This window comes from Drosophila grimshawi, unplaced genomic scaffold (genome assembly GCF_018153295.1).
Source record: "Drosophila grimshawi isolate 15287-2541.00 unplaced genomic scaffold, ASM1815329v1 contig_311, whole genome shotgun sequence".
In the NCBI taxonomy this organism is placed as follows: Eukaryota; Metazoa; Arthropoda; class Insecta; order Diptera; family Drosophilidae; genus Drosophila; species Drosophila grimshawi.
The window spans coordinates 21160226-21173800 of NW_025063098.1; the positions used below are offsets into that span (position 1 = coordinate 21160226).

The 13575-nt window shown below is 37.1% G+C and overlaps 4 protein-coding genes and 1 long non-coding RNA gene across 6 annotated transcripts; 1 reads left to right on the forward strand and 4 right to left on the reverse strand.

Annotated features, from left to right (window-relative positions):
- Positions 1-1382: 1382 nt before the first annotated feature.
- Positions 1383-7939, reverse strand: LOC6568108 (leucine-rich repeat protein soc-2 homolog). Of its 2 annotated transcripts, none has more exons than XM_032740513.2 (3): positions 7660-7939; positions 3690-4233; positions 1383-3468 (listed from the first exon to the last, which is right to left on the reverse strand). In XM_032740513.2, the coding sequence occupies exons 2-3, from the start codon at positions 4111-4113 to the stop codon at positions 2024-2026; spliced, it is 1869 nt and encodes a 622-aa protein (XP_032596404.1). In that variant the 5' UTR covers positions 4114-4233; positions 7660-7939; the 3' UTR covers positions 1383-2023. The 2 variants fall into 2 exon arrangements, with proteins under 2 accessions (XP_032596404.1, XP_001994909.1); XM_001994873.3 differs by lacking the exon at positions 7660-7939 and adding an exon at positions 6115-6167 and having other exon boundaries at positions 1403-3468.
- Positions 7940-8226: 287 nt separating this feature from the next.
- Positions 8227-8601, reverse strand: LOC6568107 (U-Kazal-Dg21.2). The gene is made up of 3 exons (XM_001994872.2): positions 8559-8601; positions 8365-8490; positions 8227-8297 (listed from the first exon to the last, which is right to left on the reverse strand). The coding sequence occupies exons 1-3, from the start codon at positions 8584-8586 to the stop codon at positions 8227-8229; spliced, it is 225 nt and encodes a 74-aa protein (XP_001994908.1). The 5' UTR covers positions 8587-8601.
- Positions 8602-8809: 208 nt separating this feature from the next.
- Positions 8810-12075, reverse strand: LOC6568106 (U-Kazal-Dg21.2). The gene is made up of 4 exons (XM_032740630.2): positions 12059-12075; positions 9281-9568; positions 9027-9206; positions 8810-8957 (listed from the first exon to the last, which is right to left on the reverse strand). Exons 2-4 carry the CDS (start codon positions 9519-9521, stop codon positions 8917-8919), a joined length of 462 nt encoding a protein of 153 aa, XP_032596521.1. The 5' UTR covers positions 9522-9568; positions 12059-12075; the 3' UTR covers positions 8810-8916.
- Positions 12076-12194: 119 nt separating this feature from the next.
- LOC122322497 lies at positions 12195-12518 on the reverse strand. The gene is made up of 3 exons (XR_006246652.1): positions 12477-12518; positions 12358-12407; positions 12195-12303 (listed from the first exon to the last, which is right to left on the reverse strand). It is a non-coding gene; the product is annotated as an uncharacterized LOC122322497 (long non-coding RNA).
- Positions 12519-12785: 267 nt separating this feature from the next.
- Positions 12786-13155, forward strand: LOC116805837 (vasotab). Its single transcript, XM_032740570.2, has 2 exons — positions 12786-12976; positions 13034-13155. The coding sequence occupies exons 1-2, from the start codon at positions 12835-12837 to the stop codon at positions 13096-13098; spliced, it is 207 nt and encodes a 68-aa protein (XP_032596461.2). The 5' UTR covers positions 12786-12834; the 3' UTR covers positions 13099-13155.
- Positions 13156-13575: the final 420 nt, after the last annotated feature.

Sequence of the window (13575 nt, forward strand, 5' to 3'; positions counted from 1 at the left end):
AGTTTTAGTTTTACATGGCACATACATATGATGTATGTATGTATGCATGTATTGTGTGTGTGTGCTTCAGGTGTGCGAACATTTTCAACATTTATTTCTATTTTGTTACGTTTCCGTTTTTGTTTTTTGTACCGTTTTCTGAATTTTACGTTTTTCGTACTTTGTTTACTATTCTGTTAAATTTGTTTTTTGTTTTTTTTTTTTTGTAATTAGATTACATCGGCCAGTGCCATTTTATTTGACAAATCTCATGGATACTTCAAATAAAACATTTATACTTGTAGATTGTTCAAGTGTTTTTAAAAAATAGTTGTATATGTATATGTATAATATGTATGCATGTATGTATGTATGTATGTAAGAGTGTAAAAGTGTAGCTTTAGCTCATATGATTTATATGCATATAGTAAAAGTTAGCTTCGTTGATTTAGATTTGTTCTCAAAATAATGATTTAAAGCCCATTTGCGTTGTAACAGAGAGCAGCTCAATTTCTGTTTTGTTTTTCTTTTCTTTTTAAAAAACTTGCAGTTCTCTTCATACAAAAATAAATTGTGCAATGTTTAAAAGACTGAAAGAGTTTTGAGCTGTTTAGACATAATATTCATTGAATGAGGCTTTAAACCCCACTTACAACACTGATAATTATATATATATATAAATACATATATATATGTATGTGTGTGTGTGTGTAGATAGAACCCGAATGTGCCGAGACATTCGAAAGATTCAATTGTTATCTCTAGTTACTTATTAATTAAGTGGCATTACACTACTCGTAGTAGTATTGTATTTTTTTTCCTTGCTTGCCATACAAAAATTTTATTGATTATTGCTAACCAAATGCATCAAATCATAATTAACAATTCAATATTTGTACAAATCATTTATAAATATGCACACACAAACACACACATCAATTTTTTTGCTTACATTAACTGCATTGTTCTTTTGTTTTTGTTATTTTTTTTTAACACTTCGGCTACTAAACACCATTTCAAATGTTTAAACATACATATAATGCATGCATTAGTTTATAATACGTTAAGTATATATATATGTATTTATTACATCCATATACCATATGCGGCGCTACAAGCAATTCCATGTTTATGGTTAATACACAAATATGTACTTAAAGTTAAAGTGCACCATTTGAATACATATGTATGTAGTATAATTTAATACACAGTACATAGCTTGATGCGCTCCAAAAAACTAGCCGTCATCGATTTCAAATCAAATTATTTTTTAATACTTTTTTTTCTTCTTCTGTTTTTGTGTCGTTAATATTCTTGCGCTTATACAAAGTAGTCTACTAATTATGTTTATATATATATATATATGTGTGTAAATATGTATATCTTTTAAGTTTTAATTAGTATTTTTTTATTATTATTTTTTTTTTTTAAACAATTCCTTGGCGCTTGCGTATTTTTTGTATGGTTTGAACATTCGATTTAGCTTTCCTTTGTGACAGATAAGTTTGTAAATGTCTTTAAACGAGTATCGAACGCAAAAAAGTCTAAGGTTTAGTATTTAATTTCATTTAGTTTAATTTCATTTAGTGTAGTTTTCGTTCAATGATTTGTTTGTTGTGTTTATGACTAGCTTGGAAGCATTAAACTAAAACCTAAACGTTGAGAACCAAATAATCATATCATATCATGTCGCTAAGCAGCATCAAACATCAACTTAAAGGTAAAAGCAAATCGGGGCAGTTTTACAATACGCGGGACATTGGTATAACATTTTAAAGCTATCATTTGCCAGGCAACTCCGCTCCTCACGCGATGATTTCTTGTCTTCGATTGTGTTTCGATTTTGATGCTGGGAGAGATTAGGCATAGCCAGGTGGAGAACTAGAACTCTCTAACTGAGCTCGCACCGTTAGCGCCGTTCGCTTGCCCCGCCTGCCGCCTGTTTGCCACCGGCATGCGTCTGTTGCTCCGTTCCCGTATGCAGCTCGTACTGATAGTAGCAATCGCTGCCCACGTACACGGTGCGCCAGACGCCATCCACATCTCACATTTGCCGGTATGGCGAGTGCATCTTGAGCCACTGCAGCACCAGCGATGGTCCACCAGCTTGTATCTCGGGCGGAATGGTGCCCAACGGGCATTTGTCAATGTTTAAATATTTCAGATTTTGGCACAGCGCCAGCTCGAAGGGTAACTTCTCCAGCCCTGGATTCTGATTGATATAAAGGTTCTCCAGGCTCTCCAAGGAGCCAATCTCCTCGGGCAAAAACTGCAGATTGTTCTCGCTTACCGACAGATGTGTCAGATTGCTCAAATGGCCAACGCTGCGGGGCAACATTGTTATCTGATTGGTTTGCAAAATCAGACGCTGCAGCTCGTGCAGCAGGCCAATCTCATGGGGCAGCACCTCGATGCGATTCTCCTCCAGATCCAGAATGCGCAATTTGCGCAAATTGCCAATCGTATTGGGTATCTTCTTGAGCATGTTATTGGACAGTATGAGTATTTCCAGATTTTGCAAATTCATGATATCATCGGGCAGTTTCTGCAGCGCATTGGTGGCCAAATTCAGTTCCACCATATTCACCCAGGTGCCCACATCCAGCGGCAAGGCGGTCAGCATATTCTCCTTCATGTTCAGCTTGGTCAAGCCCTTGGCCCTCGAGAATATCCCATACGGTATCTTGTCAATGCGATTGTGCTCCAAATTGATGCTGTACACATTTGTAAACTGTGCCGGACCTCCGGTCGGATAGCTGGTGAACTGATTGCGCGACAATGTGATCGAGGTCAATGCACTCAAGCTGGCCAGCATGCCATCCGGCAGCTGGGTGATCCCATTGCCCTCCACGTTGAACTCGTCCATGCTTTTGCAGTTCTTCAGCGAGACGGGCACACAGTTTAGGCGATTGTAGCGCAGCCCGAGACGCACCAGCGACTTCAGATTGCCAATGCTGTCGGGTATGTCCAGCAGTTCGTTGTGCTGTAAATCGAGCGCACTCAGATTCACACAGTTGCCAATGTCCTCGGGCAGGTGCTCCAAATGATTGTGTGACACATCCAGTGTGGTCAGATTGACCAGCGCACCAATGGCGCTGCCCAGCTCCTTGATCTTGTTCTCGCGCAGACTCAACATTGTAAGATTGACCAGCTGGCGCAGATCATCCGCCACCGTTGTGATTCTATTGAAGCGCAGATAGAGCGTCGTCAACGAGCGAAGTCTATAGATGACCGATGGTATTTCGGCCAGTTTGTTGTGCCGCAAATCGAGCACCTTGAGCTGTGTGCAATGCTTCAATGATTCGGGCAGCGATGTCAGCGAGTTCTCATTCAAGGCCAGATTACGCAAATTCACCAGGCAACCAATCTCTGTGGGCAGCTGTCCAATCTTGTTGCTGTACAAGTACAGCTCGGTGAGATGCACGCACTCCCTAACCGTATTGGGCAGCACAGTGATGGAGGATTTGCTCAGGTCCAGACGCTTGATGCCTATGGGTAAACAAGGACAGCATTTGAATAAAGATCCATGCTAATACACATTAAAAAATGTGGGTTCAGATTTTAGGTATCGTATAAAACAATCTATTATTTTAATTTGCCAAGTTGTTTCATTTTAAAATTAAAGTTTATTTATTGAGAATTTCTCGAATTTAAATTGAACTATGCTTTCAATTATATATACTATATTTTTTGCTGTGTATTCGACTTACCTTCGTCTCGGCAACGTTGCAGTGCCTTGATCACATCCTGATCCGCCTGGATATTCTTGACAATCTTCTTGGTGGTGGGCTTGGGTTTATTTGATTCCGGATGCTTGACCGTCACCATTTTGGGACGCGTCTCGGGCGGCATGTTTCCGTTGTTTTCGTTGTTGTGTGTCAGGCTGTGACCGTTGCTGCTCGCCGGATTAGCGCCGCCGCCACCGCCGCTGCCGCCACCGTTGAGTGTGCCTTTGTTACTGTTGGGTGCTGTATCTGTGCCACTGCCACCGCCAGCGTTGTTGCCACCGCCTCCGCCGCCGCCGCCAAAGCAATGTGTCGCCTCCGATGGACCGCTGCCGTTACTCTCCGGATGCCCTGTGGACGATAGCGATGTATTCGATGCTGTTGCACCAGACGAGGAGCACAAGTTCATAATTTTGCCCAGTCTTGCGGTCACCGGCGACAATACGTTGCCCAGATGAATGCCAAAGCGACGACAACAACCACAACAACAACAGCTCCAGCCACAGCCAGTGGAACTCGTTGCTCTACCCTGCAACAATCAGATAAAGACAAGCGCAGTAAGAAACAGTGTTGGTGTGTATACAGTGTGTAAATCTGTTTATTATTGCTGCAGTTTATCAATTGTGCGTCATATGCGGGGAACAGACAGACAGACAGTCGGACAGACGGACAGAGCGACAGAGAGTTGTGCGTCATCGTCAAAAGTTACTCGTTGACAATGGCTAAGAACGCGCCACGCAATTTATGGTTTTTGCTTTTGTTTTATCCGTTGCCGCCATTAGCATGCGATTCAGCAAGTTGCCCATCAGCTTTGCTCAAACTCTATGCTCGAAATCAATAATCAGCAAACCACCAGTCGCATCAATAACAATGTGTGCACCTCTCTCTCTCTCTCTTCTCTCTCTCTTTTCTCTCTCTCTTTTCTCTCTCTCTCTCTCTCTTTTCTCTCTAGCAATTGAGCTTGTAATTACATGCTTGGCAATTTGTTCGATTATTATTATCAACAATCAATAAGTTTAAAAATAAGTCAAATGCAAAAGCAGCATAAAATGAAGAGAAAGTGAACTTTATGCATGTTTATACATATTATTTTAAATGCAAAATAATGTTTTGTTCTTTAATTTATTTGTAAGAGAAAGTGAATCCAATATTAATAATATATTTATATATAATTTCTATAAATAATAATATATTTATTTTTGTACCTAAGCCGTTACAAGCCTTTAAACAAAATGCTGTTTTACTCTATTTAAGATTTAAACTTCTCCACTGGCGAATATTAGATAATCATATACATAAATAACCGTTTGCATGTATATATGTATCTATGTATTTAAATGCATTTACCACAATCTGTTTTTATTAACAATAACAACAACCAAATTAATGCTGGTCTTGAAAAAGTGGACAAGTTTCAAGTTTCGAGTAGCTGATAATTCCTGGAAGAGGATTGATCCAATGAGGATTGCACACGAACCACAACCACAACAAGGATAATAGCAGTAAAAAGCTTAAATTACTGTTATGCGGCATTACACTTGAGCACACACACACACATACACGCACACACACACATATGCAAAGACCACACTGCATTGTTATTTCAATTTGAGAGAAACCGATCAAATTTCCAGTAAGTCATAAGTGCAATTCTGTGTAAGAGTGTATGTGCTTGTGTGTGTACGTGTGCTTACAGAAAATACAATCAAAAGTTAGCAAGATATTTCAGTGGAATTTTTTATATGGCAACTGATTTGATGTGATAACGAGGAGTTAAAGAGGCACAAACTATATTACAAAAGACTGACTCATGTTGCAAGTCTGAATTCTGTTTCTGATTTTGATTCATGACAAATTTCCATTGCCTCTTTGATAATTATAAGGCATTGTGCACAAGATTCCCTCCTTCTTTATACAAATGCTTATTATTTTGCCTCTTGTTCGTGTTGTTGTTGTTCTTGTCACATCGTCGCATAAATTGTGCTGCGGTCGTTCGGCTCTTGTTGTGGGTGGCGGATGCGAAACGAAACAAAGCAAGAGAGATGAGCGCTAATCGCTTACCTGTGATTTGTGCCGTAACTGTTCTTCAGTTGAGAATCATATAAGTATCTGTATATATATGAATATATATATATATATATATATATATATATATTAATAGAAACTACGTTCATAAAGATAGCAAGTCCGTGGCAAAAAGTTTGCGCTTTAGTCCTTATCTTGCGATAGCATATCTGTTACAGGTCTTATCAGAGATATCTAAATTTTCAAAACAATATTCAGCCATGTTGAGAATCCAACCAAGTCACAGTTATAACAAAATCAAAGAAATTGCTCATCTCTAGCGACTATTTAACACACAAACACACGCATATGTAAACACACAGGCCACCCGCACATAAACACTTACAGTTTCTATTTAGGAGCCATCAATTATTATTTGAAATACTTTTTGTTTTTTTTTTGCTGTCTTTTTAATGCTGTTTTTCTTTATTTATATTGTTCTCAGCAAGCACAAATTAAAATTGCGGCAGCGACCGAAAAACACGAATGAGCCAATTTTACACAACACTAACAGATAACATACAGCTATGGGCACCCGAAAACTTTAACATTGTATAATATGTTATTAACACCGCATTCTTAATTGTTGCTGGAAAAGCGGCGCCTTAAGTTTATCAATCAAAACAAATATTGTTTCTGGTGGGCAATTAAGCAAGGATTCTTTTAAGGACAGGTTTACTTAAAAAGAAAGTTTGTGTAGACGGTGTCTAATAAAAAAACCTGCGAACAACACTCGAAATTGAACATAACAGCTGTCGACATTCAGAAACGATAACAAAGTAATAAAGAGCAGTAACAGAACAGCTGTGCTTAGCTATTTATCGATTATTTATTTCAAATTAGAAATCAAAATTGTTGTAACGAACAGAAAAAGGACGGATGAATGTAAGAAAACGATATTCAATACGACATTAATAATATAATAAAATTAATTGTGTTAACAAAGCAAATGCTGATAAGCGAGTTGTACAGATTTAACGAAACATAGATTGCGCCATGTACGTTACCAGCTTTCTATTGATCCAAAAGAAGTTTAATTCCTTTTGGGGATAAGAATAATAATATTAAAAACTGTGTTTTCGGTATGAAATTAAATTTAACGACTAGCCTAAATGATTATATTCCAGCTAGGGCTTACTCGCTGTAGGTATATATTTCATAAGATAAAAATTGAGCATTATTTTCTCAAGAGAGAAATAGTGTGTCCCATATGTAAAATATATATATTCATTTTGAAAATTGCACTTGAGAATTAATGGGAAATGCGCAGTTTAAATAATGGCACACACGCCTTGTGGGTGGGTGGCAAACCATACTGCACCCACTTGGCGGCATTTAAATCTTTCGTGGTCTAGGTCTAGGTCATTGAAGTGTGGCCATTGTTATCCAGTGGCAGGGTCACACTCTCACTCACATTTGCATATGCATTAGACACACACTGTCAGACATTCATCCATACACACATTGTGTGTTTTGCACGTATATTCGTATGCATGTGTCTCCTTATGGGTACATATTGGTGCGTATGTATATATATATATATATATATATATATATATGTGTGTGTATATTATATCCCTTCATATAAACTTCAGCAATATTTTGTGATTTTTTATATTCTTGTGTATAAATGTACATATATACATTTACTTATGTTTGTAGTTCAGAATGCAACAATGGGGCTGAAATGTATGCTTCGAAATGTGGCCAGCAGACATGAAAACATTTTCACAGACACTCACACACACACACACATACAGAGATACACACAATAGACGGACATTAGATTGTTATACATAAATGATGCGCAATTTGCTGGAAATTTTGCAACTGTATGCGGAAAACAGATTAAATGTCAAGCCAATTAGCAATTGGGTGAAAAATAACTAACCTGTGTTTAGATCGCCAAGCGAATAACTGCTGGCGAACTTAGCCGAAAAACGCCTTCAGTTGGAGGTTATTATTATTTTCTTTTTTTTGCTTGCTGGTTGCGTTCCCTGCCTTCCCAAATTAAGTTTTTCTTGTCGTTGTCTGCGATTTTTTTTTTTTTTGTTGGTATTATGTACACTTTTTGTTTTTCCTCGCGCACGTCGTGTGAGCGTAAGTGAAAATTTATTATAATTTGTAGCGTAGTTTTACAAGTTGTGTACAAATTTCGAACACAATTTAAAGGGTTAGCACATTTTTTGTGGGTGTTGTTATATTTTAAAAACTGGGAAAAACTTGCTTTAAAAATTTAATTATCGCTTATTTAAGTAGTAGTGGCGTGACGATACTACAGTTTAGTCAGAGAGAGAGTTACACATAAAAACAGCAGCAACGACGGCAGCAGCAGCAGCAGTCTCGGGATATATGTATATCCTGGCGACTATTGAGACACAACCACAAAACAATATTTTGTGATCAACGCATGCGCGGTTACAACTGGCGCCATCTACCGTGAGTTTAATAACCGCCGCTAGAGCTCCAATTTTTGTAGCTCCTTATTGCTGATGATTTCACAAGCTTTTTCCGATACAATTTGATATGCTAAATATAAAAATGCATTTAAACTTTTTTGTATTTGTATTTAGTCAGATTAATATGTGCCACATACCCTTCTGATACTTGCAGTTGTACATTTCCATTACACAGATGTTGGCAAAGGTGCGAAAACATCCATCATGCTGAGCACAAACCACGCGATAGACTCTGGGACACACATCATGACACTTGGTGGACGCTGAAAATGCACCCAAAAATGAAAAAAATATGTTATTCGAGTTTTCAGTTTTCGAAACAGTGACTTACCTTGCACACTCAACAGCTGTCCATACATAGCATCAATTGACGCTAGCAAAATCATCACAAAAACTTTACTTTTATAATTTTCCATTTTGAATTTGTGACTTGCTCCAACTTGGCAAATTTTTGTAATAAAATTAAAATTCAATAATAACTCGTAAGGCGTTTTGCTGAATGTTTTATATATTTGCTGTACGCATTTGTTGTAAACAATTATGTCAATATTATCTTTTAAAAATATTCTAGAAGGTCAACAGTTGCAGTTGTTATTTTCGTTTGTTTATTTTTTAACATATTTATGAAGCATTCGCTTATATTATATGAATGCAAGAGTTCTGGTCTCTACTGCGTTTCAAGTGAAGATCTAATTGCGCGCGCACTCACCCTCAGTCATACCCACATAAGCTGCAATCAAAGGGAAAGGAAAAATCATTTTGAATACACGTGATAATACTAATATGATGTGGAACATACCTATTCCACTCTGGCAAGCATATTGATTTAGCACGCATTCATTGAGGAAAGTGATTGACTTCCATTCTGGGGTGTTGTTTGCATTCATTTCAGGGAACGAGCCACAAACTCCCCTGCCTTCAAATGGACATATTTGAGGACATTTTGTCACGCATTCCTCTCGTGTTGTTTGCGTCATTTCTAAATGGAATTCAAAAAATCATGTGTTACTCGTTGTACAAAACTAAAACTTACTGAAATGCAGTTCATCTAACCTTTTTTGCAACTATTTACGCGTGAACAGTTTTCCGATGCGAATAGGCAGCCATTCTGAAAGACACGACATTGACCATCGACAATGCTCCAAACTATATCCTTGTAGTACGGGGAGCAGCGAAATGCCAAAACACATCGTCTGGGACAGACTGCCGCCTGTAGCCTAGTCGCGGCTAGTCTAGCCGTGCTCAGGCAAACTAAAACGCCGAACAGTGCAATAAATAGCGACGACTTGTACATATTACTAGCGGAGAAATTGGCTAACTAAGGGTTGGCATGATCTGAAACTGGCATTTATACGAAATTGGGTTTTTGATCTGCTTTGTTAACTAGACAACAGAAATGCGTTTTATACATTTTTCAGTTGTGCAAATATAATTATCCAAGGTGTTGTCACTTAACCCGTACGTATGTAAATCAATAAACAACGAATTTTATAAAGCACAAAGCATACAGAAGAGTGTCAAGATGGAAAATTCTTCTCATGCGTATATATGATATATATACCAATTTTTATTTTATTAACTTAACAGAGCGATTGACAGTAGTTCAAGATTTCTATTTCGATTTATTTATTTTTTTTTTAATAATATTTTATATATTTATTTTTTTTATTTTGCTACAAAATAAGCACATAAGCTTTAAAAAAAAATATTCATATTTTTAACTTTATAAAGAGACCGACATTATGTGAAGATTTCCAGTACTATTTCTAATTTGAAATAATAAATATCTAAGTAATAAAAGATCTATGAGATTAATTTTGTTAAAATGTACAACTTATTATGCCATATTAGGATTAATATCAACTTACTACGTTGTATGCCTTTCATCTACTTCAAATAATGTTGTTGTTAAGATTTTTGCGTCAGCTTTTTGAAAAGTCTGTTTTCTCTTATTTTCAGATCGTCACCAAATTTCAAATTTTGCATTGGCAGTTGAATAAACACAGATGCCATAAATCGGGGTACAAAAATAGTTAATTAGAAATTGTTAAATTTATAATTTGGCATCAAATTTTAATTTGCCACATATTAGTTTTATTGTGAAAACACCAGGCACCTGTTTTGAGATGAGGCAACAGATCAGTTTACCTGTGGAGCCTGTTATGCGACTGTTTTCAGATCAATTGGTCACTTTTTGTAAGCAGACCGAAGACCGAAGACCGAAGTAACCAAGAAATATCTTCTTCAATTGCCCGTCTCCGGTCGCTGGGCGATTTTTGAAAGTCATCTTCAAAGTTGGTGTTGTTATGCAGGTTTTTTTTATTTTATTATTTTGCTTCGCTATGTTATTCGCACATTTCGAAAGTAAAATCTTTCCTTTTGACTGTAATTGAGTTTGGTGCTTGAAATTGCCTCGATTTTGAAAGAGTCAAGTGCTGCGGTAATAAATCGCCTCTCCATCAGCTCGACGACAAAGCAGACTTTGATTTAAACGCCCACCCAGGGGCTGCCTCTGAACCAGCCAACAGCCAGCCAGTGAATGCCACTTTGTTTTATCTTGTCAGCAATTGGAAATGTGTTTACCTTTGAGTGTGTTAAGTTTTAAGTTTAAGTTAAGTTTTTCTATTAGATTAAGCTTTTGGTTATATTTCTTCGTCGTTTGGAAGGTATATCGTTGTATTCACATAGTGTTAGTAGTATTCTTGCTGGTCCTTTAATTTATGTATTGATAATATTCGTAGTTGCTGTTATTTTCGCTTTTCTGCTGACTGATATGGTAATAATGCGCTTTAATTTAAAAGCTGTCGGACAACTTTATATACAGATGAACGATCCACACCCACATGATAAATATTTGTATGTATATATATCTGACTGAACTTCTAAACGGTAAATAAAAGTTGGTGTTGAGTTGAATCCAATCGAATCGAATCGATTCGTGGCATGAAATGAATTGAATAAACTGCAAATCTAATGATTTAAACAGGCAGCATGTAAGTTTGCAGCACGCCTAGGCGCAGATCACCTAAGGTTGTCTATGATTAATGAGAGTCATTGAAAAGACGGTGGCTTAAAGGTCACGTGGTCAGCCAAATAGCCCCGTTGCACCGTTACTCAGCAAATATTATCTGGTTATTAAGGTGTAAAAGTACCTGGAAATTACGGTTCAAAGAATTCATTAAATACGTTTATCTGTGCAGTAAAACCATATCCGAAATGGGAATCACTATTACATATTTGTTTCACATCTGTTTTAGAGGTGATATTATTGTTATTGTTTAGAACTTCTGTAGTAAACCAGGGTATCATTTCTTTTTGTATAAGCTATTTTTTTTAGGATAACTTATTTGGTCTTACTAATGATTGGCTGATGAACTTGCCAATTTAAGTGACCGGTGTATTGTTGAGCTTGAGGTGCGCACTCTCCAGTGCCAGTGTATTGTTAAATATTAATGTATCACCTACTAGTACCGTTTTTTTTTTTTTTTTTTTACAATGATATATTTATAAAATTATTCAACCATATTAATAATAAAAAAACTTCAATAATTATATTTCTTACTATTAATGATTTGGATATATTCAAAGTAATTTAGGGCATTTCGCCAATTACGAGTTGCGCTTGTTTAAATACGCTGACCTTTTCAAACTTTATGGTTTGTTCATCCGCGCTTGTACGACACACGAAAGCTGATAAGAACTTATCTCAAAAAAATTGCTTGTGTTTGTAAGTAGGGCGTGGACCACACCGCTGACTGATCATTCACGTCTTCTTTGATTAACTTTTAAGGTAATCTTATTAATATCTTATTAATAATAAATCGGAATTACTTGATTTCAATATAGCGAATATGCGCGGGTCGGGATCCGTGGGATGAAGTTGTCCTCTTGGATTAAACGCACTTCCTCACTTCCGTCCCGTTGCCTAGCGACGCTTCTGATGTCGATGCAATGAAGTTAGGTTGACTAATTACAACCTCGTCGGGGTGAATCACTCCCGCGGTGTACCTTATGAAGGCGTGCAGCTGGCTCAAACTGGTGGCAGGTCTGGTCCATACTCTTTGCCCAAGAATGGCCTATAAGGTTGAAAGTGGTTCGAATATTTTTATTTCACCGATTTCAGCACATACCTTTTTATTATCCACCGCACTTTCACAGTAATATATCTATTTGTAATGCCCTGTAACTTATGAGGTTACAATCACGAGTTTTTACACAATGTTTTCTATATTGTCGATTCGCAACATACACGACTTCTTTGTTTCAATAACCTTGGCCGTTTGACCGCAACAAGACCTCACTCGAGCTTATTGCAAAGCTTCTTGCTGAGCGCTTCTTGAGTGAGCGATTTCGTGCTGCGTTCTGAGTGGCTCTCTTCTCGTCGGTTATTTGCCTATCTCTCCGTTTGAACGGCCGTCTAATCAACAACGACAAATTTATTAAATGACTACTACACTTCTCAGAGTGAAACCAGTTGTCAATGGCTTGATAATATTAGTATATAAACCTGACATTGTCATCGAAATAAACTAGTCGTCAAAACACTTTCCGCTACAATGAAGTTCTGTTTTGCTTTAATCAGTGTGCTCCTCTGCTGTGGCTTAACTATGGTCGCCGGGGAATGTCCTTCAATTTGTCTAGCAGTTTTTAGTCCGGTTTGTGGAGAAGCTCGAGTTGGTGGTCGACCGATCCAATGTACCTTTTCCAATAGTTGTACGATGGGCGTCAGTTCCTGCACCAAGGGCATAAGTAAGTTGTCTAATATCAAATAAGGTATCTTCATTAAATAATATATTTATTTTACAGAATGGCGTCAAATTGGTGAGGGAGAGTGCAGTAGGTCTTCTGCCCGCTGCAACAGTCTTAAATAAGCCAGTTATTACCAAAAGTGCTCATTTTATAATATAATAAATTTCTTTAACAAGAAACAAGTTTTTTTTTATTAACGTTGGTGTACAAAAATACTTAAAAATCTGCGTCTATAAATTAGGCAAAAAAAAGAAGAGGTATGTTCAGTTCCATAAAGATTCTTTGGATTAGCATCAAAGTCAACTTGTACGTCGGTCGTTTGCTTTCCACAAGGCAAATCTTATGGCAAAAACTAATCCGCTTAGAATTTTTATTATTTAACAGCTCCAATAGTAATGAAAACCAAGTTGTTGTTATTATATACCCATTACATTGGCAAAGCTTGTGTAAATCAAACTTTAAATCATTATTTACGACTAAAATAAAAAAATTATTTGTGGCACACTTTTTGCTTGGCTAATGGGCCAATTACAACGAACAGCTGTGGTTGATTACCAAATCCAGAAAATATGACCCAAATGTGCTTTAGTTCAAGTTAA

Bases quoted from the DNA above. Each gene is read 5' to 3' on its own strand.
- LOC6568108 (XM_032740513.2), bottom strand. From the start codon at position 4,113: ATGAACTTGTGCTCCTCGTCTGGTGCAACAGCATCGAATACATCGCTA. The intron at 3,469-3,689 runs GTAAGTCGAATA...GTTTACCCATAG, and splicing joins GCAACGTTGCCGAGACGAAG to GCATCAAGCGTCTGGACCTG.
- LOC6568106 (XM_032740630.2), bottom strand. From the start codon at position 9,521: ATGTACAAGTCGTCGCTATTTATTGCACTGTTCGGCGTTTTAGTTTGC. The intron at 9,207-9,280 runs GTTAGATGAACT...AATTCCATTTAG, and splicing joins CGTAAATAGTTGCAAAAAAG to AAATGACGCAAACAACACGA. The intron at 8,958-9,026 runs GTATGTTCCACA...CTTTGATTGCAG, and splicing joins TGCTTGCCAGAGTGGAATAG to CTTATGTGGGTATGACTGAG.
- LOC116805837 (XM_032740570.2), top strand. From the start codon at position 12,835: ATGGTCGCCGGGGAATGTCCTTCAATTTGTCTAGCAGTTTTTAGTCCG. The intron at 12,977-13,033 runs GTAAGTTGTCTA...TTTATTTTACAG, and splicing joins TTCCTGCACCAAGGGCATAA to AATGGCGTCAAATTGGTGAG.
- LOC6568107 (XM_001994872.2), bottom strand. From the start codon at position 8,586: ATGTATGGACAGCTGTTGAGTGTGCAAG. The intron at 8,491-8,558 runs GTAAGTCACTGT...GTGCATTTTCAG, and splicing joins ACAGCTGTTGAGTGTGCAAG to CGTCCACCAAGTGTCATGAT. The intron at 8,298-8,364 runs GTATGTGGCACA...TTTTATATTTAG, and splicing joins CAACTGCAAGTATCAGAAGG to CATATCAAATTGTATCGGAA.